The 26,987-nt window shown below is 40.1% G+C and overlaps 1 protein-coding gene across 1 annotated transcript; it reads right to left on the bottom strand.

The window, feature by feature from the left end:
• Positions 1 to 1,293: 1,293 nt before the first annotated feature.
• On the bottom strand, positions 1,294 to 21,936 carry ppl (periplakin). The gene is made up of 23 exons (XM_023348675.1): positions 21,647 to 21,936; positions 16,273 to 16,369; positions 15,843 to 15,997; positions 15,554 to 15,674; positions 14,803 to 14,928; positions 13,062 to 13,103; positions 12,817 to 12,978; positions 12,617 to 12,724; positions 11,824 to 11,919; positions 11,613 to 11,735; positions 11,379 to 11,522; positions 10,783 to 10,818; positions 8,795 to 8,946; positions 8,597 to 8,706; positions 8,244 to 8,401; positions 7,975 to 8,153; positions 7,080 to 7,218; positions 5,417 to 5,610; positions 5,175 to 5,325; positions 5,001 to 5,084; positions 4,798 to 4,914; positions 4,458 to 4,550; positions 1,294 to 4,380 (listed from the first exon to the last, which is right to left on the bottom strand). Exons 1-23 carry the CDS (start codon positions 21,709 to 21,711, stop codon positions 1,708 to 1,710), a joined length of 5,325 nt encoding a protein of 1,774 aa, XP_023204443.1. The 5' UTR covers positions 21,712 to 21,936; the 3' UTR covers positions 1,294 to 1,707.
• Between the last annotated feature and the right edge of the window lie 5,051 nt (positions 21,937 to 26,987).

The raw sequence follows: 26,987 nt of genomic DNA, 5'->3' as shown, positions 1-26,987 counted from the left end.
ATGGAGACAGACGTATTCAGCATGGCACTTGAAATATGTCCTATAATAATATCAAGTTGTAAAATATCAAATGTCAGCTACTTGTGCAACTCGGTGGCCTGTGGCTAAAAGAAATGAGCCTTTGTGTTTTGCCCCAAATTGAGGGGGGGAAAAACAAACTGACGGACAACAACATTTCAATCAGTACTTCTGGCAGTTTGAGATTTTTTGACAACTTTACAAATAAAAAGCGATATTCTTTTTTCAGCCAGGTTCAAACATTCACATTGGCCAATCGATTTTACAGGGTAAAGCCTGAATTAGGTTTTTATCTCAGTAAAATGTAGTTGAACTCAGATTTGAATTGAATTGCTTGCTGGAAATGTCCTTTGACTGATCTCCCTTTCCTGAAGAAAGGCTGGGTCACACTTTGGTCCTTGCTTGTAGACGGAAGCATCATCATCACGACAAATGAGTTTCTTATCAGAAAACCTACCATGCATTGACTGAATGACAGAAGTGTAAATGCACATTTCTTGTGTCATCTACTGACACGCAGGCTGCAGCCCACATCATCAGTAACTGGAAATGTTCCTGCTGTCTTCATCTACTCATCCATAGCTGCTTGCCTTTAGCGCCATCAAGATTGGTTCTGATGTTACTTGGTTCTAGTTGTTTAAGCATAGAACCAATTCTCTTCACAAACAGACTGTTATTCTCCTTGGATTGGATGTTCAGTGATGAGGCTTTAATGTCTTCCTCGGTCTCCGTGAACACTTTGTATGTTTTTTTGAAGTTTTTATTTGACATGCAGCAAATGTCGCCAGGCCGGGAATCGAACCTGCGACTACCGCCACGAGGACTAAGGCCTCCATATGTGGGTCATGCTTTGCCCCTGCCCCACCCCAACACTTTGTATGGTTACGCTCTCACATAGCCTGGCTTTTTAACAACCAGCATCTTCTGCATATAGCTCCATATTTCTTCTTCCTGAAAAGGCTTTCAACCATTTACATTGTTTCAGCTGATAAGTTGTTTCCTTTCAATAAGCCAGATACAACAATCCAGCTCTTATGAGTGCAAACACTCATAAGAGCTGGATTATGTTTAACATGTTATTGTTTTTTCTTATTATTCATAAAAATATGTGTGCTTGTAAATAGGTTATTTATATATAATCTCAAGTCAAGTGTCTTTAGTTTAGACGTTATTTGTTTTGGTTGGTGCCATATACATGAACAAATTAATTTAGCTGAATGAGTCATAGTTTTAATGCATTTTTGCTTAAAGACACTAAAATAAAGAGCCAAACAGTCAGATTAAAATATATTTATTTAAAGCTTGATGAATACAGAGGTGGATGAACAAACAACATGTAACCAGAGGGAATCCCTGACATTTTAAACCCAGTACAATGATCAAATGAAAGCAACGATCAACCCCTCCACCTACTCAAAGAAATTCAAGTTTATCTTAACCCATCTTCCCCAAAACCTCCAGTGTCTGTAAGGGTACTTCATAACCAACCATGTATTCAGGTGCAATATACCTGCATATGCACAATCAAATAAATACATAGTTTGGAAATTTAAGGCAGAAACCAGGCCTGGTTGCTGCAATATTAAATGAAATGGCATTAATACAAGAGTGACGAGATAGAGAATAGCATGGAGACCCTTATACAGATGAGTACAGATGGTGGTCAGTGTAGTATGTGAATGGTGAAGTTTACTTTTGCTTGCTCGACACCATTACACCAAACTCCTGGATGGATATTTCTTTGTTTAGGTACTGCTGATGTTGACGATGTGTGATGTGCCCAAGACGTAGCGCGTCATCAATGGAGAACTTCTTTCCTGATTTTCTGTCGTGAAGCACAGAAGACTCTCCAGATGGGCCTTTAACTGTGATCTCTTCCCAATCACACTCCTGGCTCTGCAGGTTAACAAACATCTTCCAGTCGATCAACCCTAGTCGGTACGCCTCTTCAGGTCGCATCTCTTTTCCCGAATCAGGATCAATGACGACAATGGATCTGCGGAGGTGACTTTCCCTTTGCTCTTTCTTCATCCTCACTGCTGCCAGGTTCTTTTTAAGCTTTTCAATCTCCTCATCTTTTTGGGCCGTTATGCTTCTTAGATCTGCAAGTTCCTTCTGAAGTGAGTCAAGCCTCAGCTCCAAATTCCTGCCATCCTCCCTGGGTGCAGACTCGGTGATAAGTCGAGTCTCTTTATAGGTGATGTCAATCTCTGAACGAAGTTTGCGGATCTCGTTCTGAAGCCTTTGGTTTTCCTGTTGGAGGCGATTACTTTCGTCACGGATGTAGTCCAGCTCTTTCGTGGACTTTGTGTTTGCAAATTCCATGTCGGACAACTTGGAGGTGAGGACAGACAACTCCTGGTCAAGATCACGCCTTCTCCTCTTCTCATCTTCCAACGTTCTCCTTAGGTTTTCAATTTCAAGCTCAGCCTCTGGGTCCCTCTCCACTTGGACTTTCTCTGTGCGGACAACTCTTTCCTTCACATCCATCTTCTCCAGGGTGAGTTGCTGCTGAATGAGAGCGTTCAACTCTTTCTCAAGCAGGGTGCGTTTGTGTCGCTCTTCGTCAAGCTGCAGTTTGAGGATAGAATGTTCCTTCTCCTGTTGGGGATCCTGCTGAAGTACAACCTTCTGTTTGACAGTCACCTTTTCACGGTTTTCTTTGTCTCGGATCTCCAACTCGTTAAGTCTGACGCGAAGTCTCTGGATCTCCAGCTCTGCTTCACGCCTTGCCTTTCGCTCTTGCTCTAGTTCTCTCAGTTGCTGGTCCAGATCAGCAATCTGTCTCTGCAGTAGAAGGAGCTCTGATTGAAGTTTCTCTTTTTGCTTTTGCTCACTGTTGATACTTTGTAGGAAATTGTCACACTCTGACTTGAGCACAGGGTCTTCTTTCATCTTAATCACTTCTTGCTGAACAATCTTCTCTCGCACCTGAGACAGATCTATCTTCTTTAGCCTAATCTTCTCTTCTTGGGCTAACCGTTCTCCCTCAAGATCAAGACGTTTCTTCTGTTCATCAGCCAGCTTTCTTTTCAGAGTCTCAATTTCTTCTTTAGTCTTGGGATCTTCTCTGTACTGCACCACTTCATTGACCACCTCTTTCGTCTGTATTTGCGGTTTGGTTGCCTTCCATCTTTCGATCTCATCCCGGAGTTGACGGATTTCCATCTCAGATTTTTCTGTCAGGTGAGTTTTATCAACGATTTCGTTGCGAAGTCTCTCCAGCTCTCTTTCCGTCTGTGGATCGGTCTTATATTTGATCACTTCTTTGATGGTCTCTTTGACTTCGACTTGAGGTCCTCTGTTCCTTAGCATAGCCAGCTCATCCTGCAGGGATTTCAGCTGGAGTTCAGCATCTCTGTAGCGCCGCTGTTGCTCCACAACTTCGAGACGGAGGTTGGCCACCTCATTCTCAGCCTTGGGGTCAGGGCGGACAATTTCACGCACCTTCTCCTGAACCACAACCTTAGACTTCTCCTCTTCCAGGCTCTGAATTTTCCTCTGGAGATCCGTCTTCTCCCGCTGTGATGATCTTCGTTTGGCCTTCTCATCCTCATACTGCCTTTTAAGGTTTTCTACCTCTCTTTCAAAGACAACATCTTTCTCCACTTTCAGCACCTCCTTGATGGAAATCTTCTCCTCAGCAATTGCCTTCTCTTTCTCCAACCTTCTGAGCTTCTCCTGAAGGAACTGCAACTCATCCTCCAACTGCTTCCTGTTATCCATTTCTTTCTGTTTCCTGTCAAGGAGAAGACGGTACTCTGACTCAAGTTGTGGGTCGTTTTGGACCTTGATCACTTCCTCCTCAGTGATCACTTCCTGTTCCTTGTTTTTCTCCTCAGCCAGTAGGGTAACCCGCTTTTGGATCTGAACCAGCTCATTGTCTTTCAACATCTTGTGTCTTCTTAGTTCTTCTAGCTCATCCCGAAGCTTGCGAATCTCCTCCTCCTGACCACGGTCTCTCTCAATGCGCAAAACCTCTTTGACCGTGTACTGCTGTGCTCCTTCTTTGACCTCTGTCTCAAGGCCACGCAGCTTTAGCTTGAGCACCTCCAGGTCATTCTCCAGCACATGGGTGGTGCGGCGCTCCTCTGACAGCTTCTGCTGAACCTTGTGTACCTCCTCATCCAACTGAGGGTCTGGAACCTTTTTAATGAGCTCCTTCTTGACGATAGTATCTTGGGGCTTTTGACCTTCCAGGAGGTAAATGTCAGTCTGAATGGTCTCAATTTCTTTTTCTAGCTGCTCTCGCCTGTGGATCTCATCATCCAGCTGCTTTTTGATTCGCCACGGCTCCTCTCCCGGGGCAGCAGCATTGACTGATTTTACAGTGGAAGACTGAATAAGAGGAATTTCAGGTTGCTGTAGAGAGAGATCCATCATTAGTATCTCAGTTAATGTTTTGTTTATTTCTCAATGTAGATGCTAAATTATTTCACCTGGCTAAGAAGACTGTGGGCGAACTCAAGATTCTGCAGCCTTTGCTTGTTCACGGCGTTCACTTCTGTGAACTTTGCTTCCATGGCAGCTTCCTGGAAATAGTTAAATTCAAAGTTAAACAAGGCACACAAGGATTTAGACTAAATAGAAACCTTTATGTTCAATTTGATAATAACTAAAGTTATTTAGTAAAAAGTGTAATTGATTAAATATTATCCAGAGAACACTTATTTTCCAAATTACATGCCAGAGTAGAGGGTCTGAGTCTTGGTTCACTACACAGCATCAGTGACAGCTTTCCTTTACTGTTTTAAACATTCAGTGTATTCTAAACATCACCTCTGCCTTCACTGTCAGAGCAGGGGATTCCAGTCTGCTCCTCTTGTAGGACTGGGGGACGAGTCCATCCTCCAGATCCAGAATGGACCGAAATTTCTCAGTCTCAGTCTCATAGTCCTAGAAAGACAAATCAGTCAACCATTAACTGAACTTCCATATTGTGTTTTATGGCCATGGTGATGAAATCAGGTAAAATGTGTCACCTTGACTCCCTGCTGGTAAAGCTGGGCATTTTTGGACAAATTGTTCAAGTCTGACTCCTTTCTTGAAATGTCAGACAGCAAGTTCTGTAGAAACAGAGCTGTTTTAGTACAAAGAGAACATATTTACAGAACAAGAATCATGAAGGGTTCAGACCACCTCACTGCTCAGCTCACCCTTTGATTCTTCAGCTTGGCGTCTAGTTGTCTTACGTCATCAGTTTCACGGGGCTCATAATTTGGGATATGGGACAGCCAGGCGTTCAGGCTGCTATAGTCATTCTGGTAATTCTTGTAAGCCATCTTGGCTCTCTGCAGGCTTTGAGACCTGTGTTGTACATGGAGCAACACAAATCATTAGCCAAAAGTTGCTGGCGTGTGGTGCTGGGTGCACAAGTTATGAAAATATTCCACCTCACCTGGTGTCGATCTGCCTGTTGAGGTTGTTGTAGCGCTTGTTGAGTTTCTGAACATCAGCCTCCTGCCGATCGATGTCAGGACAATGCTCCTGGAAGTCCCTGGCCATGGTGTCACAGCTGCCTTTGGCCAGGCGCAGGTTCTGCTCCGTCTCAGAGATCACTGACCGCTGGGCCTTCAGGTCTGACCCCACTTCCTGACAGGACATTACGATACATTCCTGTTAGCAATGCTGACAGAAGTTGTTTGTCATCCCAAAAGGACACATGTTCTTCTATTTACTAGTGTAGTAGAAGCTCTAAAACCAAACTAGAATAGAAATATGGCTGTTTTGCAAGAGCAAATTTTATTTCTTAAACAGTTTTGAACATCTCTTCAAATTGATCAGTCTCTCCAGGATTTCAGTTGTTTTGTGATTTGTTTATAATTAAAACAGATTTGATGGTGCCATTTTATAAATAATTGCAAAGAATATTTGCAATATTTGCTCTTTTGTATAGCATTAAATGTGAATTTTAGTTTCTGCATTTATCGGTTACAGACTGTAACTTAACCTTCCTTAACTTGAAGGCTAAGGAAGCAGTGGAGCAGAAATAAGAAATACTGCCACTGGCAGGAGGGAGTTATACTTAAACCCAAAGTTTGAAAATTTTTGCAGACAATTATGCAGGGATGAATAAATGCAGGGATCAGTTGAATTTCCACAATCGTGGAAGCGTCTGGCATCTGTAGGGCCCATGCTGTGCCATATTTGGCCCACAGGCCTTGAGTTTGACATATTTGACCTAGTACATTTGTAATTTTGCTAATTTCATACCCAACATTTTCAGATTTTAAACACCATTTTACCCTGATTATGCATCAGTTTATTCCTGGACACTGAAAGTTTTTTTTTGTGTGCAGTCATTGCTTTCCGCCTTCTTAAGTCATCAAATGAAGCCAAACACATTATGTTTAGGTGGAAAATGATTGAAAATGATTCCTCTGTTATGCTTCTATACTTATGGCTGTGCAGTTATGCATTTACCGCCACAATTCACCAAAATGGTCAACGCAGAGAAAGATAGGTCAGTGTCAGTAAAACATGATAAAGATGACTGGACAGCACATGAGGACAAAATGGTTTGTCTAGTGAACAAAATTATGACCAAAAAAAAAAAAGCAACAAAATGGGAATAGCTATGAAGGTGGAGGTAAGAACTAGCAAAGAGCCAAAATGCCCTACAGGCATTGCTGCTACATGCTTTGTTGCCGTTTTCTCTGCTGGCCATGTCGTCTGCAAAGAAGGCTTAATAAAAATATTTTTTAATATCTTTGTTTAGAAAGATATCATAATCCATTTTATTCATGGTTTCTGATGCATCTGTTCTTACTTCCTTTATTTGTTGTTTTTGGTTGTCGTATTTGAGATTGAATATTTGGATATTTCAAATATCTACCAGTTCCATTGTGAAGTGTTTTAAAAAAAAATAAAATTACAGTTTCTAGCTCTTTAAGAGGGTAAGCTTGCGTTGTTATGCCAATATCATCATCAATACTTGATAATGGCCTCAAAACAACATTATTGTTTATTACAATAATTACTAGGATAAATTATTCTGTATGAAAGAATTACATTTGTTTGAAAGGTTTCAGTGTACTTAGGAATGGTAAAAGCCAGCTTACAGTGAGTTCTCTCTGCATTTTCTCCACAGAGGGGATGTCAGCTGGAGCCACCTCCTCCCTGGCCAGCGTGTTCTCGTAGGTAGACAGCAAAGTCTTTCCTTTCTGAATAGATGTCTCCAGCTGGTTGGAATTCTTCAGTCTAAAACACAAAGGCAGCTAACTTCAATTACAACATGGATTTAAACAACTCAAACTAGACTGAAATAAATTTGGGAATTTGGAAAAGTAAGGGATAGTGCACACTTGTGCTAGGAGCAGGGATGTACCAATCCACTTTTCACTTCTGATACAGATATTGGACATTTAGTATCGGCTGATACCAATCTAATACAGAAAAATAGAATCTAAGCCTCTTCTAAGCTGAAGAGGCTTAGAATGTTTTTTTTGTGTGTTTTTTTTAATAAAACACACACAAAAAATATTAATAATTCTGCACCAGTGCAGCACACTTAAATACACCAAAAGCTTCACCAGCTCAGTCAAACATGTAAGAATAACACAACTCTAATGTGTTCAGTCAGAGTATAATGTAAAATAATAAATAATAAAAAAACTGACAAAAATTATCTGACTACCTTGGCCAAACATCTAAAAAACTGCAATAAACCTTCTTTCACATGGTTCAGAAAATGCAATTAGGAATCCTAAATACAATGGAAAATAAAGAATGAAGTCACTCAGAGCTCAAAGCATAGAAGTAGACTCATTAGATTTGTTTGCCCTTAGATCAGACACACTGTCATGTTACAGGGTCAAGAATTTCTGGAATTCTAGATCTAGTTTTTTTTCTCCCAACATCAGGACTGATGTAGATATTAATATCAGATTGGTGCATCTCTATCTAGAAGCACAGCTAATTCTGAGAAAAAACAGACAAAAAAAGCAGGTCACATACTTGTCCTCGGAGCACTGAAGAAGCTGCTCTATCTTGGTGTACTTCCTGTTGGCCTCATCCACCTTGCTGTGAAGCTGAGGAGCACTGGGGGAGGTTGGGTGTGAAGTCAAAAAGCTCTTTGCTTCTGCAACTTTAGAGGTCTTCTCTGGTTCAATCCTGCGGACAGTTGAAGCGATGTTCTGGAGAGAAACGTCCTCAGAGCATTAATGCTTCCTGAAAACACGAAGCTGTGACATCATCAGGGGACAGAATGGAGCTGAGTGCGTTACCCTTATGTCCTGCAGGCGGTCAGCGCTGTCCGGCACGGTCCGGTTCTGCTCCAGCGGTGGGCGTATCCGAGCATAAATTTCTTTTTCCTGTTTGTCCAGATCACTGACCACCTTATCGAGACCGGCCATCAGCTGGCGGCACTGCTGTTCATCCTTGCCTGCAGCCACACAGCATTACCAGACAGTGAATGGGAGCTCAGCAGGCCATAACACATTACATTTAATGTGCTGACTGATTTCAATAATGATGCTGGTATGATTTTACAGCACAAATATAAACAAAAGGCTCATCTATGCTACATTGATCAGAATTCTTTATTAGACATCCGTTCATTGGAAGGCGTCTCTTGTACCTGTAGCTGTTCCTGCTCCACTCTGCTTCTTCAGCTCGTCAAATCTTTTCAGCAGAGCTGCTTTGCTGGACGCCAGCTTCTGCTTGACAGCTTTTTGTTGACTAGCCAAGCTGCAGGCAGACAGTACATGTCATTAAAGCAACCCTGGAGTAAAACAAGTCATTTTGGTCCCTTGAAAACTCAGCTGAACAGACTTACTTGTCAGAAATGGCCACCGCCTCTGGGTCAGTGGGTGGGATCATGAAGCAGATGCCTGGAGCATTGATCTTATGTCCCGTTTGATCCTTCACATCCCATCTGGACCCATTGTTCCGGAGCAGGGTGTACGTTTCTCCGCGAACAATTTGATCCTGCCGAAGAATAAGAAACCGTCACCTTATATGTATCTGAAGGCCCAGCCAGAGCAGGATTATAATGGTTTGTTTTTTTTAAATTAAAGTTTAGGTTTATTTCATTATGACTTTGTCTTATTCACATTGTTTGAAATAGTTTTTAGAGTGGGGTTGCTAGTTTTTATTAGTTATTGTTTAGCATCTATCAGTTATAGTACTCGTTTGAGCTTTTTTATACATTGACTTTTTTGAATTCTGCACCTCAAAATTAACCAAAGTATTGTATCATTATTATGCATTGATTGGGTAAAGAGTACTCAACAGAAAATGTCAAACTAAAGAATGTGGAAGATAGCTGTCCTCCTGTGTCTAACTGGAGTGTCTGTGTTTCAGCAAATCCTCTCAAAACATACAGTCCTCACTGGAAAAACAAGCTTGATTTTGTGTCTTTTATTCAATGGAAAGAGGTGGAATCAATCAAAAGGTTCAATCATATCTTCGTTCGTTGGGTGAACTTGCATGTTGTGACAGGGCAGTGATCCGTAATGGGGTGAGGCTGAATCGGTGATTGCATGTTTATTGAGCACATATCTGAACATATGGTCCCATAATGCTATTGTAATAAATGTAATTTAAGATGTTTTATACATCTTTTACCCGGGGTACCAGCAATGAATGGGGTATCAGAAAAAAATAAATAAAATCACAACACAGAATATGGAAGCCTAGAACACTTTTCTGTTTTTGACAAACTTCATCCTAATTCCTGAACAGGTGCTGCAATGACAAAGATAACCTGTAAATGAATATCTTTGCTTCAACAACACTGAAGATGGATACAAAAGTTTCTCTGACTTCTTTCTCTCTCTCTTTTTGGCCCCAGTGGATTTTAAAGAGGTTCATCTGGATCCAGAGCTAGCTCTGTTCTAAAGGGATTTAAATACATTATGGTGTAATCCGCTAAGTTACACAGCAGCTACTCAGCATAAAACCAAGTGGGGAAAGGCGTTCATGCAAGCAGTCAGATCATGGAAGACATTTGAGGATTAAAGCCCTGACAGCACTCGGGATGAGGCGAGCTGTTGGAACAGAAAGAAGAGTAGGCGACAGGAAGAAGAAAATAAACAGAGAAAGAAATATAAAGAAATTTAAAAAGGAGCCTGCCAAAGTGCATTATCTATTGGTCAGACTTAAATTAGGCATTCAGATGCTGAAAATGAGCATCTCTGCTATGGTTAACTAAAATGTAGCTAATATCATGGGGTTTACTCCATTTAGTATGCAACGTTTAGCTTTTATATAAAAATAAGCTCAAATCCTAATGTTAGCTTAATGCTACTATTAGTATGTGAATTATAGCAGCATGTGGGTTATAACTAGCATGTTGACTAACATTTATTTACTCCATTCAGAATTCAAACAGTGTAAAAGCTATAATTAGCTAAAATGCTGTCGTCATCTAAATTACTCAGTACCACGCTAACCACCAGTAACAGTCTATAGTCTGCAAACAGCAGTGTATGAGCTAAAATTAGCTTAGCCTGGCTTTTATATAAAAATGAGCTATAGTATCGGGTGATACCAATCACCCGATAGCTAATGTTAGTTTAAATGTTGTACCGCAAAGGCCCTATGTCTTAAACAAATATCCCACGTAATTTTTATGTATTTATCTGCAGGTGTTCTTCTTGTCTGCAAACCAAATTACACCTGAGGGACAATAATGTTCATCTATTCTAATTTAATCCCAATGCACTCTTTTCTCAGCTTAATATGTAGAGAATGAAGCTTTTATTTTGTACATTTCTGTATGGTTCATTTTAAAAGTTTACTAGTCCCATATGCAACATGTACCTTTGGGTTTTTCACCGTCTTCATCTCCAGCGTCTCCTGGACAAACAACATCACAGCAGTTAATAAGACGGCTCAGCAGGGGCCACACTTCCTGAGAGTCCTCACGAAGAACAAGCTGGATTCTAACCTACTCAACTCATCTTCTGTTGAAAGCCTGCTGACATGCTGTGTTACATGATGAACTGCTTAAAAAGGTAGTTTTTGTATAATGCTACCTTTTAAAATCATTGGATTTATTACTGTTAAATCAAAGAACCAGAAATTCTGTAAACTGATTCGAAATTTAAAACACATGGATTTCATTACACATTCATATCATCCATTAACAAACTACAACAGTACAAACCTACTTGTACAATATTTCATGAGTAATTTCAGATAATCAAATCCAGTTAATTACACAGCTGTAGAAACATGAACTTATTGATTTCTGGATGCACAAACATACAGAAATCATCAAGAGAAAACATTTCAATCTGAATATTGAAAATACATGTAATGTTACCATTTAACTCTGTTACTGTAAAGTTAGCAGATTGATGAACCTCTAAACCTGACCACACGTTCTGATGGAGTGGAAGTTTAAAACCACATACTTCCTGTTCAAAGTCACACAGAGCTTCAATGGGCAGCAGCTTCTGGGGGGTTTCTCTCCGGTACTTCAGAGGCAGAACCTGCAGGCTCCGGCTTCGGAGACCCTTGACCCGCTCGTCAATGTGATCCACGGCCTTAGCCTGGTCCTACTCAAACACAGGCAGAATGAAAAGAACCGTCATACCACTGCAGAAATATTTTAGACGGTTTTTAGCTTCCTTCCAAATGAAGCTCACATCCAGCTCGGAGATCAGGCTCTCCGTCTGATAAACGTCTTTGTACTCTGGGCTGTACTTCTGGTTGATTTCCGTTTCCAGCCGCTTCAGCAGGTCCTGAGTGTCGCGTGCTTCCTTGTGGAACTGCAAATGAAAACACACCAACAGACAGGAATTAGCTTCAGCTCTTTGTCTCTCTGGGCTTCAAAGTCTCCTGTTCTTGCCGGCTGACCTTGTGATATTCATCCATGTGCTTCAGATGACTTTCCTCACAGATGAGCAGGTTCAGGTACTCTTTCCAGTCAGCATGGACCGCTTCGTTATGCGCCTGACGACATCACATAGGGATTATTGATCAAATTCATAATCCCTATGTTCAAACATTTCAGATACAGATCAATCTGGCCAAACAAGTGAAGTGACATATTGTCAAATTAGTTTAATAAGTGTACACTTGCAGATTTTGTCTTCGAAAAAAAAAAAAATCACAAACTGTTGATTAGTAAAATAAATCCAATAATTTGCATAAATTTTGTTTTGAATAGTTTGAGTCAATATTTCTGAGTAGAAATTGTAGTAGCCATCACTGAGCAAAACAGCCAATAATAATTGATCATTTTGCTTATCTGATTGATCCTCTCATGCTAGAAAGAAACAAAGGTGAGAATTCATTTGTGATTAAGAAATGTGACTAAAATAATAAAATCCAAGTCTTTTCTAACACGGTGCCATGTTTCCCTGACTACCAGAGCTACCATGTATCGATCACCAACATCAGCTAGTAAGTTGGATGCTAGCCTACATATTAATAAGGCAGGAACCAAATTTATATTATTATTCTAATAAAGAAACATTCTGATTTAAAAATATATTGACAGAATATGCAACACAACACAAACCACCCAACCACAATTTTCAATTCGAATCAAAATGTTATTATTCACTTTTATTAAACATTGAAGTTAAATGCTTTATTAAAATGTAAATATACTATTGCGTAAATAACTTTGTTTTAAATACTATACCTCTATGACATTCTTTCCTGGGTGTTGTGCTTCTATCAGACTGTTTGCATCTTCGTTTAGCTTGCTGATGGTAGCCTCCTTGCTCTCCAGACATTTATTGATAAAGTTCTGTTGGGTTGAGATACATTGGATTAATGTCCAACAGCCTGTGCTCTTATTTTTAGATCTGCATTGTGGGTCTGTCACAATGCTCGGGCTACCTCATACTGCCTCCGGCGGGCGGGGTAGTCCAGGTTAGCGTCACTCCAGTCGTAGTCAAACCTCTCCTGTCCCTGCTGGTCCATCCAGAAAAGTTCATTGGTGCAGCGCTGCATGAAGTCCCGTAGGCTCAGCAGATGGCGCTGGCGAGCACTAGAGCTGGCCTTGTTGAAAGAAAGAAAATTGCATATTTTCTGTGGAAATGGTTGCAATCTGACTCAGCCGTGTGTTTGTGTGGATTTATTACCAGCAGTTTGTCGTACTTGGACCGGAGGCCGCTGAGGTATTCCTGTCCCATCGAGCAACATCAAGACAAAAACGGAGGTATTGTTATACCAGATGTGTACATTCATTAAAGAACTGTATGTTAATCATTTATCCTGTTATATCATTGATGTGAGATATTCGTCATAGTTCTGCACTAGCAGATTCCAGATGCAGTAAATCTGGATTTATATAATAACTGAAAATAATAATTATGAAAGAAATCTGTCACTGAAGTGCATCACGTACCAATTCCACCACTTTTGGCTCTGACTACACATCTAAACAGAATTCTCTACAGACGTTGCAGTCAATGCTCCACAGTAAGCCGTCACCATTATTATCCTCCTTGGTGTTTTTATGATCTTGTGACAATCCTGTCAGCAACCATTGCTGAATAAACTTGAACAGCGACCAACAGACAGTGGCATCCATTATTGTTTATGTAAATAGAGTGCTGCTGTGTGGTGTCAAAGCTCTTCTTCTGTGTATACAGGCCACTTTGGGGTCATAAATTGCTTATACAGAAGTCTGACTGTGGTTGCATTTAATTAGCAGTATGAATGACCACACAAGCAAAAAGGATTTCAGAAAAAAAAAAAAGGAACTGCTCATCAATACCTGCTGTGTGAACATAGCCTATTACTGTCTAAAATGATAGTGAGTGATATGTATTTGGTTTTTTCCATCTTAATTGTGTATTTTTTGACTTATACTCTGTTTCACCAAACATTCAACATAGTGTATTTTCCAGTCAAACTACATCTGGAAAATTTTGGTTCAATCAGGTATGAAATGTCCATTAAGGCATCAATAATCTTTTACATTCGAGGATTTTTAGCCATCTTAGTTATTGCTTAACTAGCCAGTCACAGGCATATAATAGTACAATGAAACCAGTCAAAATGTTTCTTAAACATGTCATTAAGGTTATGGATTAAAAAAACAAGACACCAATATATCACTGCAACATATTAAAGTAGCATGGTTTTTAAATAGGACAGATCTTCACAAATTTGCAGATTTATGCTTGTTTAACATCAACTCAGTCATAGAAACAACAGTGACTAAAGGTCTGTGTTGTCTGAGGAAGAGCACCTTCAGTCAGTCAGTCTGCTCTGTTTCAGCTGCCCAGAAATGAAACCCACAACCAGATGAAACCAAAAAACAACACATTTTAAAGGCTTTCACTAAACATCTGGAAAAAGTCATGTTGATTCATACAACAAGCCTTGTTGTATGAATCAACATGGTTCTTTAGTCAGAACTAAAGAATGTGAATCTGTATTGTTTATTTGTGTTGTCTGTTTTCTGAGCAGAAAAACAGAAATTAACAGAATTTAAAGGCTTTTAATAAACATCTAAAAAAAACCTTGTTGACTCATACACCTGTCAGAACTAAAGAAAGTGGATCGTTGTGCTGTGCTGTTTGCATCATCTGTTTTCTGAGCAGTAAAGTTTTGTTGTCTTTTAATAAGTCTGTGTTTGTTCAGACTAATCTCATGTCCTGACTTACAGTGTGTTTTACTTATATTCTTGAATTGTATTGCTTTAACACCATGGGCAAAAAACGTCTACAGACAAAAATAGCCTTTTGACTAATCCTGTCCGTTTATATTCATATTATGTGTTCTATTTTACTGAATTGAGCTTACAGTGAAACATGAACAGGTTGAGTGTAATAATGAATTGATCCTGCTTCGCCTTCAGGCTGGTGGTCCTACCTTGTCTCCTCCCGTAGAGATGTGGGGAGCCAGCGCCTCCACCTCGCTGTGGAAGATGTTGTGCTCCTCCACCTCCTTCTCCAAAGCAGGCAGATCTTCACCAAAGCCCTTGTTGTTCAGGTTTTCCTGAGCACAGAGACAAACACATCCTTCATGTCTTAGTTCAACAATCCAGGTTCAAATTCACAGAAATTTCATCTATTTTTTATTTTTCCAACCAATTATAGTTTAAATATTCTTCTGTGTTTAAGAGTTCCTGAACAGTTACTTGTAAGTTAGAACACTTGGAATAATGCAAAACTAAGATATTTGCATTAGAAAGGAGACCAAAAATACTTTGTAAGATTTTGTTTTTGTAGCGGATGGATACAAATGTTTACCCACAATAATTTGTCATATTAATCCAGACCTGAATGAAGCCAACTGGGAAACTGGACTTTTGCCAAAACCTGTGGTGAGTAGTGCCACATCTTTGCCAGCAATAAAATGTGTTAAACATTTTTCTTACTCCGACTTTAACTCCTTAATATTTCTAAGTGTAGCTAACACTTTGTTCACTTCCTCCACTGTCAAACAACAACAAATGGCAAACTGAAATTCTAAGAGCGCACAAAGCTGACGTCATCTGACGGAGAAATCCACATCAATGGAAGAATTCAGTGTAGGGAGATGAGAGTTGAGCAGAATTGCTTGAGAAGGCAACAGCCAGGCCAGTTGAAGACTAAAGCAGCAGGTGCTATGAATGTCTCACCAGTTTGTCTTCCATGATGTTGCCCCAGTTAACGCTGGGCATCCCCTCAGCGCGGTTCAGGTGGTAGATCCGATCATGGTCCTCCTTCAGCTTATTCACCCTCTCTCGCAGCTGAATCATGCTGAATACAAGAGAAGACAGAAAGGTGTGACTAACATTTGGAGTGCACTCTAGACAAAAAACAAACACTGTAAAACAAGAGCAGGTATTACAAAATGAGAGATCTGGCTGAGAAAAGGCAGAGTGTGCTGGTGAGACAAAGCAGCAGTGTTGAAGCATCAGGACTCACTCTTGCTCTATCATCTCCGCCTGAGGATGCTGGAGGCGCTTGGTTGCACGGGCATCCTCATCCAGGGCATTGAGCAGCTCCAGAGAGTTAAGGATTCTCTTATTAGTATCATCCTGATACAGAGGCTGCTTCCCCTCGTTGATCTTACCAACGTCCTGCAAAAAAAAAGAAAAAAAGAAAAGATATCAGACATGATTAAATGCTTCTGTTTCACCCTGTACAGGCTGGGAGGTTGCGTAGCTCAACCATCTGGCTTCATACAGAGCCCCAACATCACATTTAACACATTGGACGGCCAACCAAAATGAACCCAAGAGCTCATGGACTGCATAGCAGAGTTCCAAAGTGAAAATCACTGTTGAGCATTATTCAGCAGCCCTGGTACCAGTCTGTTCAGGTATTGATGTTTGTGGTCATGCAGGACTTTTACCTTGTTAAGGTTCTGCTCGACCTCATAGATGTTCTTCTCCACCTTATCAGCGTTCTTCTGCACCTTCTCAATAATAGCAGCCAATTCCGTACCAGAACTGTGGGACAAACACACAAACATGTAGATGAGGGCTTTTCCCCCCCCCCATTATTGATGGTGGAAAAAAAACATAACTTGTTCTCTGTAAGCCTTTAAGTCTATGTAATAAAAAGCCTCGCTCATCTCTGGAAGAACTGCCTGCAGAACATTGAGAAACTGTTTCCAGGGCCGGCCCAAGGCAGAAGAGAGCAAAACCGCTGCCCAGATTTAAGTTATTTTTAATAAGAATACAGGTCAAAAGTATGAAAATGTATTTTTCAATGTAGAACTTGTCACCACAGAGGAAAACACTCAGTTTGGTAGTCATGCTAGCAGCTATAATTTAACATTGCTAGCTCATCATTTGCTAATCATTGCTGCTGTTGGGGTCATATTTTATCCACAGTTCAACAGAAACTTAATCACTGAGAATCTTCCGTGTGTACTGATCAAACCGTTCTCTCATTTTCAACTCTGGGTTAGATCATTTACTAATAACAGAAGCAGAAATATCTCACCACATCGTAAAAAGTATAAAAATAAAAAACAATAAGCATAATTGTGAATTACAATAAGGAAATTTTAAATTGAAAAACAATGTACTCCAAACAACAAAGTTCTGTCTATTGCTAGAACAATAAGTCAGAGAGATAACCTCGTCTTAATTGATTTACTTATGTTTATTAAGCAAACATTGTGAAGTAAATAAATTATTTAATTTATTGTTAACATTATTAATAAAACAGAACATTCTGGACAGTGTTTTAAAGTGAAATCATTATTATTATTTTGTGGTTGCTGGATAGTGATGGGCTTATCCAGAAGTGGGGCACCAAACCAAACCTTGCTTTGGGCCTCAGATCAGTTTTGTCCGGCTCTGCCTGAAACTGCAATATGATTGGCTCATCCTGAACAGTAAGAAATGTGACTGAATGAAGAACAAATTTTTTTGAAAGGCAAATTGGCCTTTCCTCATTCCATCCTTCAGACACACCTCAACTAGTCGCTATGACAACCAAGGAGCAACTATACTCCTCAAAGGCCAAATGCAGGTTTACATGTTTCTGTTGAACTCAGCACCTTTATCCATCTCATGTATTACAATGTTACTTCCATAAAAGATTTATTTAATAAATGTTTCTTTTCTAGGCTTAATTTCCAGGGTTGCTTCACCTGTTTTAATGTGGTTTGATATGAAACCTGGAAAATATAGAGACACCAAGATGGGGAGGGAGGAAGGGAGGAAGGGAGGAAGGAAGGAAAGAAGGAAGATAAATGAACCTGATATCTCAGGTCATTTGTAAGGTTATTTTCCATTAGAAAATCTCATTTTCTTGGCTGATCAGAATTGATTGATCCATCTAATTCCACAGTTTGTCCACCAGAGAGCACTCACACTTTAATTTCGACAATATGCTGCACTTAGATTTTTTGATCACATCACGGTACTTGGAGAAAGAAAGAGAAAAAACATAAATCAACTGTTTCTTTTTGTCCTTTCTGATTCGGTGCTGGGGCGTTCCTCACAGCACCGACAAGATTAGATTGTTCCAAACGTTACGTGATTAGTGGTGGAATGTCTGCTGACCTCAGTATATGCACAAGTAAATCTCCAGTGCTTTAGTGAACACACTGCAGAGTTTTCACTGCCTCTCTCACACACACACACACACTCGGGTTCTGAGTGGTTTCTGACACCGCTAGGCTTAGTGAAAATACAGGAAATATGCTGAGACAAGTCTGCTGTCATCTGCTGCGCTTCTTATGCCCATCTCCTCAGTCAGTCTTAGAATAAGCGGCGCTCAACATGTCTCATTACACTGTAGATACCCAAAGGCTCTTATACCTACAATCCACGCAACACAAGAAGCTAGAGTCAGCTCTGTAGTGAGTCGTTTCTCTGTTGAGCTCTGAACTCTTATTGTTTAGAGATTTAATGAATTAAACTCTTAATTTTTTTAAATTTTCTCTTTATATGAACTACTTTACATTAGAAATGCACTGATCCTGTAATATTTGTATCGGTCCCCATATTAAAGAAAATTCTAGATCTGGTATCAGTGACAGTGTGCCTGTTCCTTAAGGTCAAGTCTAGTCAGTCTATTTCTATGCTTTGTGCTGATAATTTTTTGCTACATTATATTTAGAATTCCTAATTGCACTGTCTGAAACATTTGAAAGATTTGTTTATTTTTACGTTTGATCAAAGTAGTCAACCTGTTGCTTATGTCGGTTTCAGTTTCTTTATTATTTGTTTTACATCATACTCCCAGTTGCACTGACTGAAAAAATTAAAGTTGTATTGTTTTTACATGATGGACCAAACTTGTTAAGTTATTGGTGTATTTAAGTGTGCTGTACTGGTGAAGGTTTATCAAATAAATTTGTAATTCAGTACATTTATGTCTGTTTAAAAAGAAAGAAAACATCTTAAGTCAATTCAGCTCCGTTTTTCTATAACGGATCGATATTAAATCTCAGATATCTGTGTTGGTATTGGAAGCAAAAAAAAAAGTGGATCAGTGCCCTACTTTAAGTTTGAAAACACTACATTTATAAAAATCCAGAAAGAATGATCATAATAGAGCCACAAAAAAATGAAAAAATAACATGCAAGAACAGGTCTGGAGCTCGAGATTAAACTGAAAGTGCTTCTGCAACTGAAAACTGTGTTTGTGCGTGTGTGTCGGCCCATATCCAGGACCCAGCGCCTCACACACAGGTTACGCAACAGCTGCAGGATGAAGAGCGCAGAGTGGAACTCCACGGCAACTGGTTGAAACACTTAAAGAGCAAGTTTGAACTGGCGCCCACTGTGGAGTTCTGGCAGCTGGCAGGGTTCCAGGTGGGATGGGGGGGAAAATCTGGATCCAAACCCAAAGTTCTGTGTTGGAAGGAACTAAAGAATGTCAACCAACTGGAAAACACAGTCTTAGCCACCGCCACTGCTTTGTCCTGGCATGACTTGGAGGTCTTCTGCTCATCTTTAAAGCGGAGATGATGCGCTTAGTTTGAAACAGGCGGTAAGAAACTGGCCCTGGTTCAGAAACGGCAGCAAAACGGCACCAGCTCAGTCTCAGCTCTGCTGCAGAGTCGCTGGGTCTGACATGCTGCAGGGACCGTCATGGTTCTGGCTCTGAAACACTGCGTTGGGAAAGACGTGTTGCGTGTTTACACGGAGGAAAGGTTCCAATTAGAACCAGAACCCAGCAGGATTAGGTCATACAGGGTGTGCCGGGCTGCTGTCACTGGGCTCTGGATCGGAGGCCAGTTCTAGTAGCAGCCTGGACATGGACGCGATGGGAGACTAAAACTACTCAAGGACATTCTGTGTTGTTCCTTTTGTCCTCATATGCATAAAACCTTTTTTTTTTTACTTTAACTGTTCCATTAACGTCTTGCACTGAGTATGTTGGAATGTATATAATCTTTACCTCCCGCCTTGCAGGTGTTTAGTTCTGAACTGTTCAGGTGTTCAGAAAAACACCTGAACAAGCAGAACTGTATGAAAAACAACCACACAGGGAGGAGCTGCATTATTAGGATTCCTCCTCTGTCAGTGGGTGGCTCTCAGGATCAGCACAAACGATGGAGTGAGCTAATCGTTTCTGTAAACATTTAGATGAATCAGTGGAAGGACGTGGACCAAACAACTCTTTAGACATGACGATGCTGCAGGGCCGGTTTTAATGACAGGCCAACACATAACCTGGCAGGGAGGAAAAAACCCCCCAGGCCCAGACAACTGGGTGTCTAAAAGGACGACAAATTAGTTTCCTACACTACTTCCTGTAGAAACTCAAGTTTCTTGATGAATTACTACCCAGAGTTTAAGAAAAAAAAAAGTAGTTAAAGATTACAAGCATAAATGTGAATAGTATTTTTTTTCATTACACATTTTTAATAAAATGTGGAAAACAAAACAGAATCAATCAGAACTGTGTTGATGTGCTTTTCTGCTAGAAACAGCAGAAAAGCAGAAATTGGTATTAGCCAGGAAAAGCTTGATTGGTCCAGCTCTAAGTGTTGATGATGGATGTTTGGGAGCACAGCCTCACATGAAAAAAAAAAAGTCTGGGCAATTTAATGTTCATTTAATAATGTAAAGAGTTTGAATTCTATGATGCACTGAGCCAGACAATAGAAAGGATATACAGGTGCTCCTACCATTTTTTTGAATGCCTGTTTTGCATACATTGTATTTTATATTATAAAAATCATAACTTGATATCAAAGGAGTTGCAATCATATTTTTGGGATTATGGATATAAGCAATATTCAAGTATTTGAAAAACATAAAGTGTTATTAGATTTTCTAGGGAACAACATGGAGCTATTAGCATTTGACGTATTTTACCCAAAATACATCAATTCACACCCACTGACATACAGGAATTCATGGAATATGATTTGCATTAGCAGAAGAAGTTTTCTGGAGTGGCCAGGGCACCAAAACTAGCTCCAGCCCAGGGCCCCACATCCTTGATCAGACAGTAAATTAAAGCATTTTCTGACTCAATAGTTACCTAGACATGTCAAATTTGGTTTAAAAATGGAAATAATCAAGTCTGATCAATTCTAGTAAATGATAATAAAACCAACTGGGTTTCACCTGTAAGCAGAGAGAGATGGCAATAGGCGGAGGAGACATAGGTGCAGCACCATTTTGGGAGGGGCAGCAAGAAATTCTTCTTACAGTCTTTCTATGCTGGACAGCTGAATACTTATCGGACCTGTTGGTACAACTTTACAACCCAGCTTATCAGCCACACCCGCGCAGCAGTTAAAGCACAAGACGTGAACCTGATTTCTCTTAGTTTTGTCAAAACACAAGATTCTGGCCACAGGATGTGGTTGAATCAAGTCCTCCAGGATCCATGTGGATCCATCCAGCTGAACGGAACCAGGGAACAAGGCAGAGGGAAAACTGTCTCCGCGGATCTGCTCGACCAGAATGACAAGAGCCTGTCCCTGGCAGGGCAGGGCGCGCCTGGCTCAGGACGCACAGCCCAACCCATCTATCCCACTTCATACAATACTAACTGCGTCATTTCATCAACTTTTCTTCTATTTACATGTTTTTCTCTCTATCAGTCCGACGACAGAGTCTTAAATAAAGAACCTAAGCACAAAAAAAGCGACGACGTAAAGAACAGAAATTAGGACTGTGCCCAAGGTCACATTTCCACCGAGACGTTTTGCTCTACAACACCTAGCACTGAAACAAACAAACAAACACACATACAAGCGCGCGCACGTCTCTACAAAAACTTGTGAAAGCATGTCTTTCACTTACCTTGATTTTTGCTGCGTCGAAGGCGCGGTGGTGATAGGGGCTTTCTTTTTGCTTTTCCCAAACATGGTGGCAGGTCACCTGTCAGCACCTTCCTCTGATAACTTAGCCGTCAAACGCAGCAGGACAGGTGGACCGCAGCTGGGTGTCGCGTGCTCAGCTTGTGCCGCTGCTGTTGCCGTGGAAGCCGTGGGAGAGAAAAATATCCTCAAGAGTCTCAGCCTGCACCCTCCCGCTGTCACTGCGCTCACAGTGATAATGGACCTAACGCCACCTGCAACAGTCGCTTTTAGTGTTCGCACACCCCCTCTGTACACCTGGCAGCCAGCACGGGACGGGCGGGGCCACAAAGGGAGGCTCCGCCCCTTCCGACTGCAGAGAAAAGCAGAGGGAGGAAAATCAACAGCTGTTTATATTTCCTGACAAATATCAATGTTGCTGTACATAAACAGCACAATGTTTTAGTATTGATCTGATACCAAGTAAATATGGCGTCAGTATGGCTGATATCATTACCGATCCTATTTGTTATTTATATACAGTATCATCAAACCTCTGACCTTTAAGGTGTTTTTGTGCTCTATCCTTTGAATCATTGCTACTGAAACCTTAGGAAGAATTTGTAGGTGTCTAAAAACACTTTAATTATATACTAACATAATATACAAAAACAATAGAAAAACAAAACAAATTTGTGGACATTTTTTCCTAAATAAGTCAAGTGCAAAAAATATTAACATTTGAGAGCAAATAAAAACAAAATCTTATAGAGACAGAGTTGAGAAGCTACAACACAAACAAACAAAAAAAATCAAGAGGAGATATTAGACTAAGGCAGTGGTTCACAAAGACCCCTATGGATTACAATACCCCCCCCCCCCAAAATAAAAATATCAACTGGGCACACACATCGTTCAACCAGACATAAACTTATACACATATTTGTTTTCAAATGCCACTGAAGTTTATGTATGTATGTACTGTTATATATATATAACTTATATATATGTACGGACCCTTGTTGGTTGGAACTATGTGTGTGGGGGTGTGTTTGTCAGTGTGTGAGCTCTGTTACTGAGGGCGTGCCATTCAGGACTGCACTGGCCCAACCAGTCAGACTTGAAACATGGTGTATTTACTCTTTACTGAAAAATGTCCCTGTGTGTGTACATGTCACAGTGATTCTACAACACACATTGGTGAAAATATACCGCTAACACAGCAAAAGTTAAGTCAAAGCACTTTAAAGATCCAATTACAAACTCTTCCTCCAATTATTACACCAGTCAGATTCATGAGCTCACATGGATGTTTAAAGAGCTGATTGGATTAAAGTTTCCCTGTTGATGATCCCCCATCCTGCACAGAGCACTGAGAATGAAATGGCATGAAGGACTCCGTTTTAACAGGAAGAGACTTCCACAGAATTGGATGTAGGATTATTGGCCATCAGCTTTGAGGAGGTCAAAAGGTCAAAAGAGAGAGTTAGCTGTTTTTAAGTTGTGGAACCTCACCTGGCAATATTGTGATGTTTACTAAATTTTCAATGAGTATTAACTTAATTATTTTTTATATTCTGCTGAACCCCCCCCAGGTAATTCAACTTTTAAAAAGTTAGTTAATATGTTACAAGTTATCAATTTAAGTTTATTCAAGTAAATATGTTATGCTTATTAAGTTGTCATGTTAAACAAATGTAAATAAATTCAGTTTGACAAACTTACTTTGATGAAACAAATGAACTAAAATGTATTTAAGTTGGAGCTCCATTCTGTCTGTTCAGTGTATTGTGTTTGAGATGTGGAATGTGGGTTTCCAGCCCACATGTGTCCTACTATGGCAATATAATGAAACCTAAACTATAATTTTACACGGACTTAAAATTTCCCCCAGTCATCACAACTTTTTTTTTTTTGCAAATCTGACCAATTTCCATAATGTTTTCCATATTTCCTCTTTTTTGACCAATCACTCCAACTCAGCTGAATTTGGACCAATCCCGTGACCTGTGTCTAATTGAACTTAATGACGTCTTTTGAAAACTGAACCTGCAAGAAGAAAGAAAGTGTGAGGCTAAGCTGTAACATTTTATTTTTGCAAAACCCATTTAGAGATGTTCTGTAGGATTTGCTTCTAACTGTGTAAACACTTCATTTTAACTTCAATGACCAATATGGAGTTCTGCTTTTGCACTTTAAAAATTCCTCAGTTCACGGTTTAATTTGTATAAAGTTGCGACTTCAAGAGGGTACTTGAAAATGCTATTTGCGATTTAAATATTAACTATGTTAAAATTCTGTCTTTTCTTTGAAAGGTAATTTGCAGCAATTTAATTATTTTGTAAGATCATATTATGGCAAAAGTAAAACTTTGCAACTTTGACTGCAACTTTTAGAAAATAGTGCCACAAAATTTGGCATTTTAAGCCACAACCATTGCCAAAAAACAAAAAAACAACAACGTTGCAACATCCTGGGTTGGCTGATTTATGGCAGCTATGGCCTCCCGACTTTATGCCAATAATGTACAGGATGCCACACCTGAGACACTGTTCCAAGAGTTGAAATTAAGAATCAATTTGAGAAATTCAATTCTGTTTGAATATAAAAATTCGCTTGAAAGTTCCTATAGGCGGTGTACACTTTGTCCTTGGTAGAGCTACTTGGCAGCACATTTCCACCACCATTACTTTGCTGCCATCGTAAAATGCAGAAGAAAAGCAGGCAAACAACACCGTAGATGCAGCGATCATGTTGCAGCAATAGGAGGAGGAAATATTGGCAAATGGCCACAGGCTGGATGGTGGGCCTGGCACTCTGTTCCTTTCTGTTTGGTGTAAAACACCAAGTCTGTTCAAGTCAAAGGGAACAAGTCGAAGTGAACACACCACCAGGTAGTAAAGTCAAAGTCAAATTGAGAGTGTTTTATGCAGCAAGTCGAGTCTGAAGTCATTAAATTTGTGTCTCCAACCAAACTGGATTCTAAGCCACATGACTCAAAAGAGCATTTTCCTACTTCTCCTCTTCTGTTTCTGTTCTCTGTGCATTTTGGTTTTGACTCTGCTCATCTGAAGCTTTTCCCCTTTGGTTTGCACATCCTTCTGTGTAATTTAGTCTCCTTTTCTCTCTCTCCTTCACACACTCCCACCGCCGCTCACCTGGTTTCAGTGTCGTTCTCCACCCTTGCCTCAGTATTTCAGCTCCCTGGTTTTCATTGTAACTTGCTAGATTCTTCCGTTACACTCCTGTGGGTTAAATGACCTGCTCTCCTCATGTTAAACCTGAAGGGTCTTCTTGTTTAAAATGGCTAAAGTCTCCACCAGAGACCGTTTCTGCTTTTGGGTCCTCCTTCATCAGTACAATCCATATTAGATCCAATATGGGCCATGTTTCAGCTGTCAGGCAGATGGCCACAACCTTTGACCCCAGAATAATTTTATAGGCAGTGAGTTCCTGATTTATTCAACAGCCTCACTAACAGAGTAGTCTCTTAATGGTCCCTAGAGTCACTTGGAACCAATGCTATTACCCCCAAATTTGGGGCCTCTATTGATGAGGGGCTCAAGGCTCAGTATAAGCAGCTTCTGAGTATTTACAAAAAGGATGATAGTATCCAACATTTAATCTTAATCCTTTGGAGTTTGGTGAAACTACCCATGGATAAAGTCCAACAATCTGCTCTGTTTTGGCACACATCCTGGCTAAAGTGTACAAAACGATGCACAGAACTCTAGTCCCAGGGAAGTTTTGTCTTAAATCTGCCAACCAGATGGATGCACAGACCGTGTCATTAGCTGCCTTTCCACTGACCATAGAATTGCCAATTTCGAAAAAAAACCTCTCGTTTTGGCACTTTTGGTTGTATCGAAATTGGTTTATCTTGCAAAACTGCAATGAAAACACATTATACTTGTGTGATATTTCACATCACGCAGGTCACATGACCAACAACCAGATGTTGCCACTGGCATAGAACATAGAAGAAGAAGACAACAGGAAGTGGTAGGAGGATAGTGGTGTGGCATGTTTTTCAATGACTTATCATGCGAACAAGATAATTCACGTGTGATTTTAATTTCATTTCTTATTTAATGGAAACGCTGCAAATACAAAACTGTCTTATCTCGACATTAGCAGAATATAGGCAAAGTTTTACACACAATTGTAATGGAAACACAGCTAGCGTTACATCATACCCTCAAGTCTTGAAGCCAACCAACCCTTACATTAGATTAGCATGACTTCCTCTTTTTGCAGCTGAAAGGCATGGCAGTGGTGGGTTGACTCCACCACTGCCATGGTGGGTTGACTCCTTGTTTTCTCAAAACAATTTCCAGACTGATCAACAGCAACAATAGTGTGTCTGTTACATTACCACTTTTCAGTACTCTTTTATGTTGGTTGTTTTGTATGAAGGCGGGTTTTATTAGTACTTCCTGTGTCTTTGTTTTCTCTCATCTTGAATGTATGTATTTTTAACATGGAGCACTGTTAAAGAAGATTTTCTGTCACCTTTGGGTCAGACAATAAAGTATCTAATTGCTGTCTGAGTTCAGTCTGTTTCACAGTTTAACTAGCAGCACTTAGCTGCTATGTATTTACTTTATTCCACACTAAAGTTCAATACATTCTGTGCAAGAACAGAGAAATGCATCATTTTACTCTTTTAGTAACTTCTAGAAAGACCTGAATCTCGTCAGCAGTCACTCTTTCCTGGATCTGAATGATTGGAAAGTTCCCCCAGAGAAGGCAGTGTTTATCCAACAGTCCCTGTTTCCATCCCACATCACAGATCCTGCAGAGTCATTTAGCTGCAGGCTCCTGAACCATGGAAACAATGACCGTTATCAGCTGGAGGCAGGACAACCTCGCAAAGTCACACGTGTGTGTTTGCGCGCATGTGTGTGTGTCCTTATTCTCATGTTTGGTTTAGAACATCTACAGTTTGATTGTAGAATCAACTTTTATTGTCGTTGACACTTGTCAACAGGGACAGGAACAGGGAATCTGACAGTTGTGTGTTGGAACCTGTCATACATTGTTAGTGTGGATCCTGGGTAATAAATCCATTAAATTAATTTTTGGGTTTTGAGGATTACATTTTTGGTAAATCTGGATTTTTTTCTTTACCAATGCTCTCCTTGTGTTCAAAAGCTCAGAGTGATGTCAGCATGCCCAAGGCTGCCATCTATTTTTGACAAGCCTGGTTTACAGATTCTATTTATTTGGACTTTGAATTCAAGTCAACTCTATTGTGGAATAACATAGCCAGGCTAAGCTTTTGTTTTAATTACAAAAATAAAGTCATAATAGTGTAGTTCACTTGTCTGACAATGAAGTCATAA

Source organism: Xiphophorus maculatus, chromosome 16 (genome assembly GCF_002775205.1).
Source record: "Xiphophorus maculatus strain JP 163 A chromosome 16, X_maculatus-5.0-male, whole genome shotgun sequence".
NCBI lineage: Eukaryota > Metazoa > Chordata > Actinopteri > Cyprinodontiformes > Poeciliidae > Xiphophorus > Xiphophorus maculatus.
This window is presented reverse-complemented; position numbering and strand designations above follow the sequence as displayed.

Bases quoted from the DNA above. Each gene is read 5' to 3' on its own strand.
- ppl (XM_023348675.1), bottom strand. From the start codon at position 21,711: ATGTTTGGGAAAAGCAAAAAGAAAGCCCCTATCACCACCGCGCCTTCG. The intron at 12,979-13,061 runs GTAATAAATCCA...TCTTTCAACAAG, and splicing joins CCAAGTACGACAAACTGCTG to GCCAGCTCTAGTGCTCGCCA. The intron at 5,326-5,416 runs GTGAGGTGGAAT...TGTACAACACAG, and splicing joins AACAGGCAGATCGACACCAG to GTCTCAAAGCCTGCAGAGAG.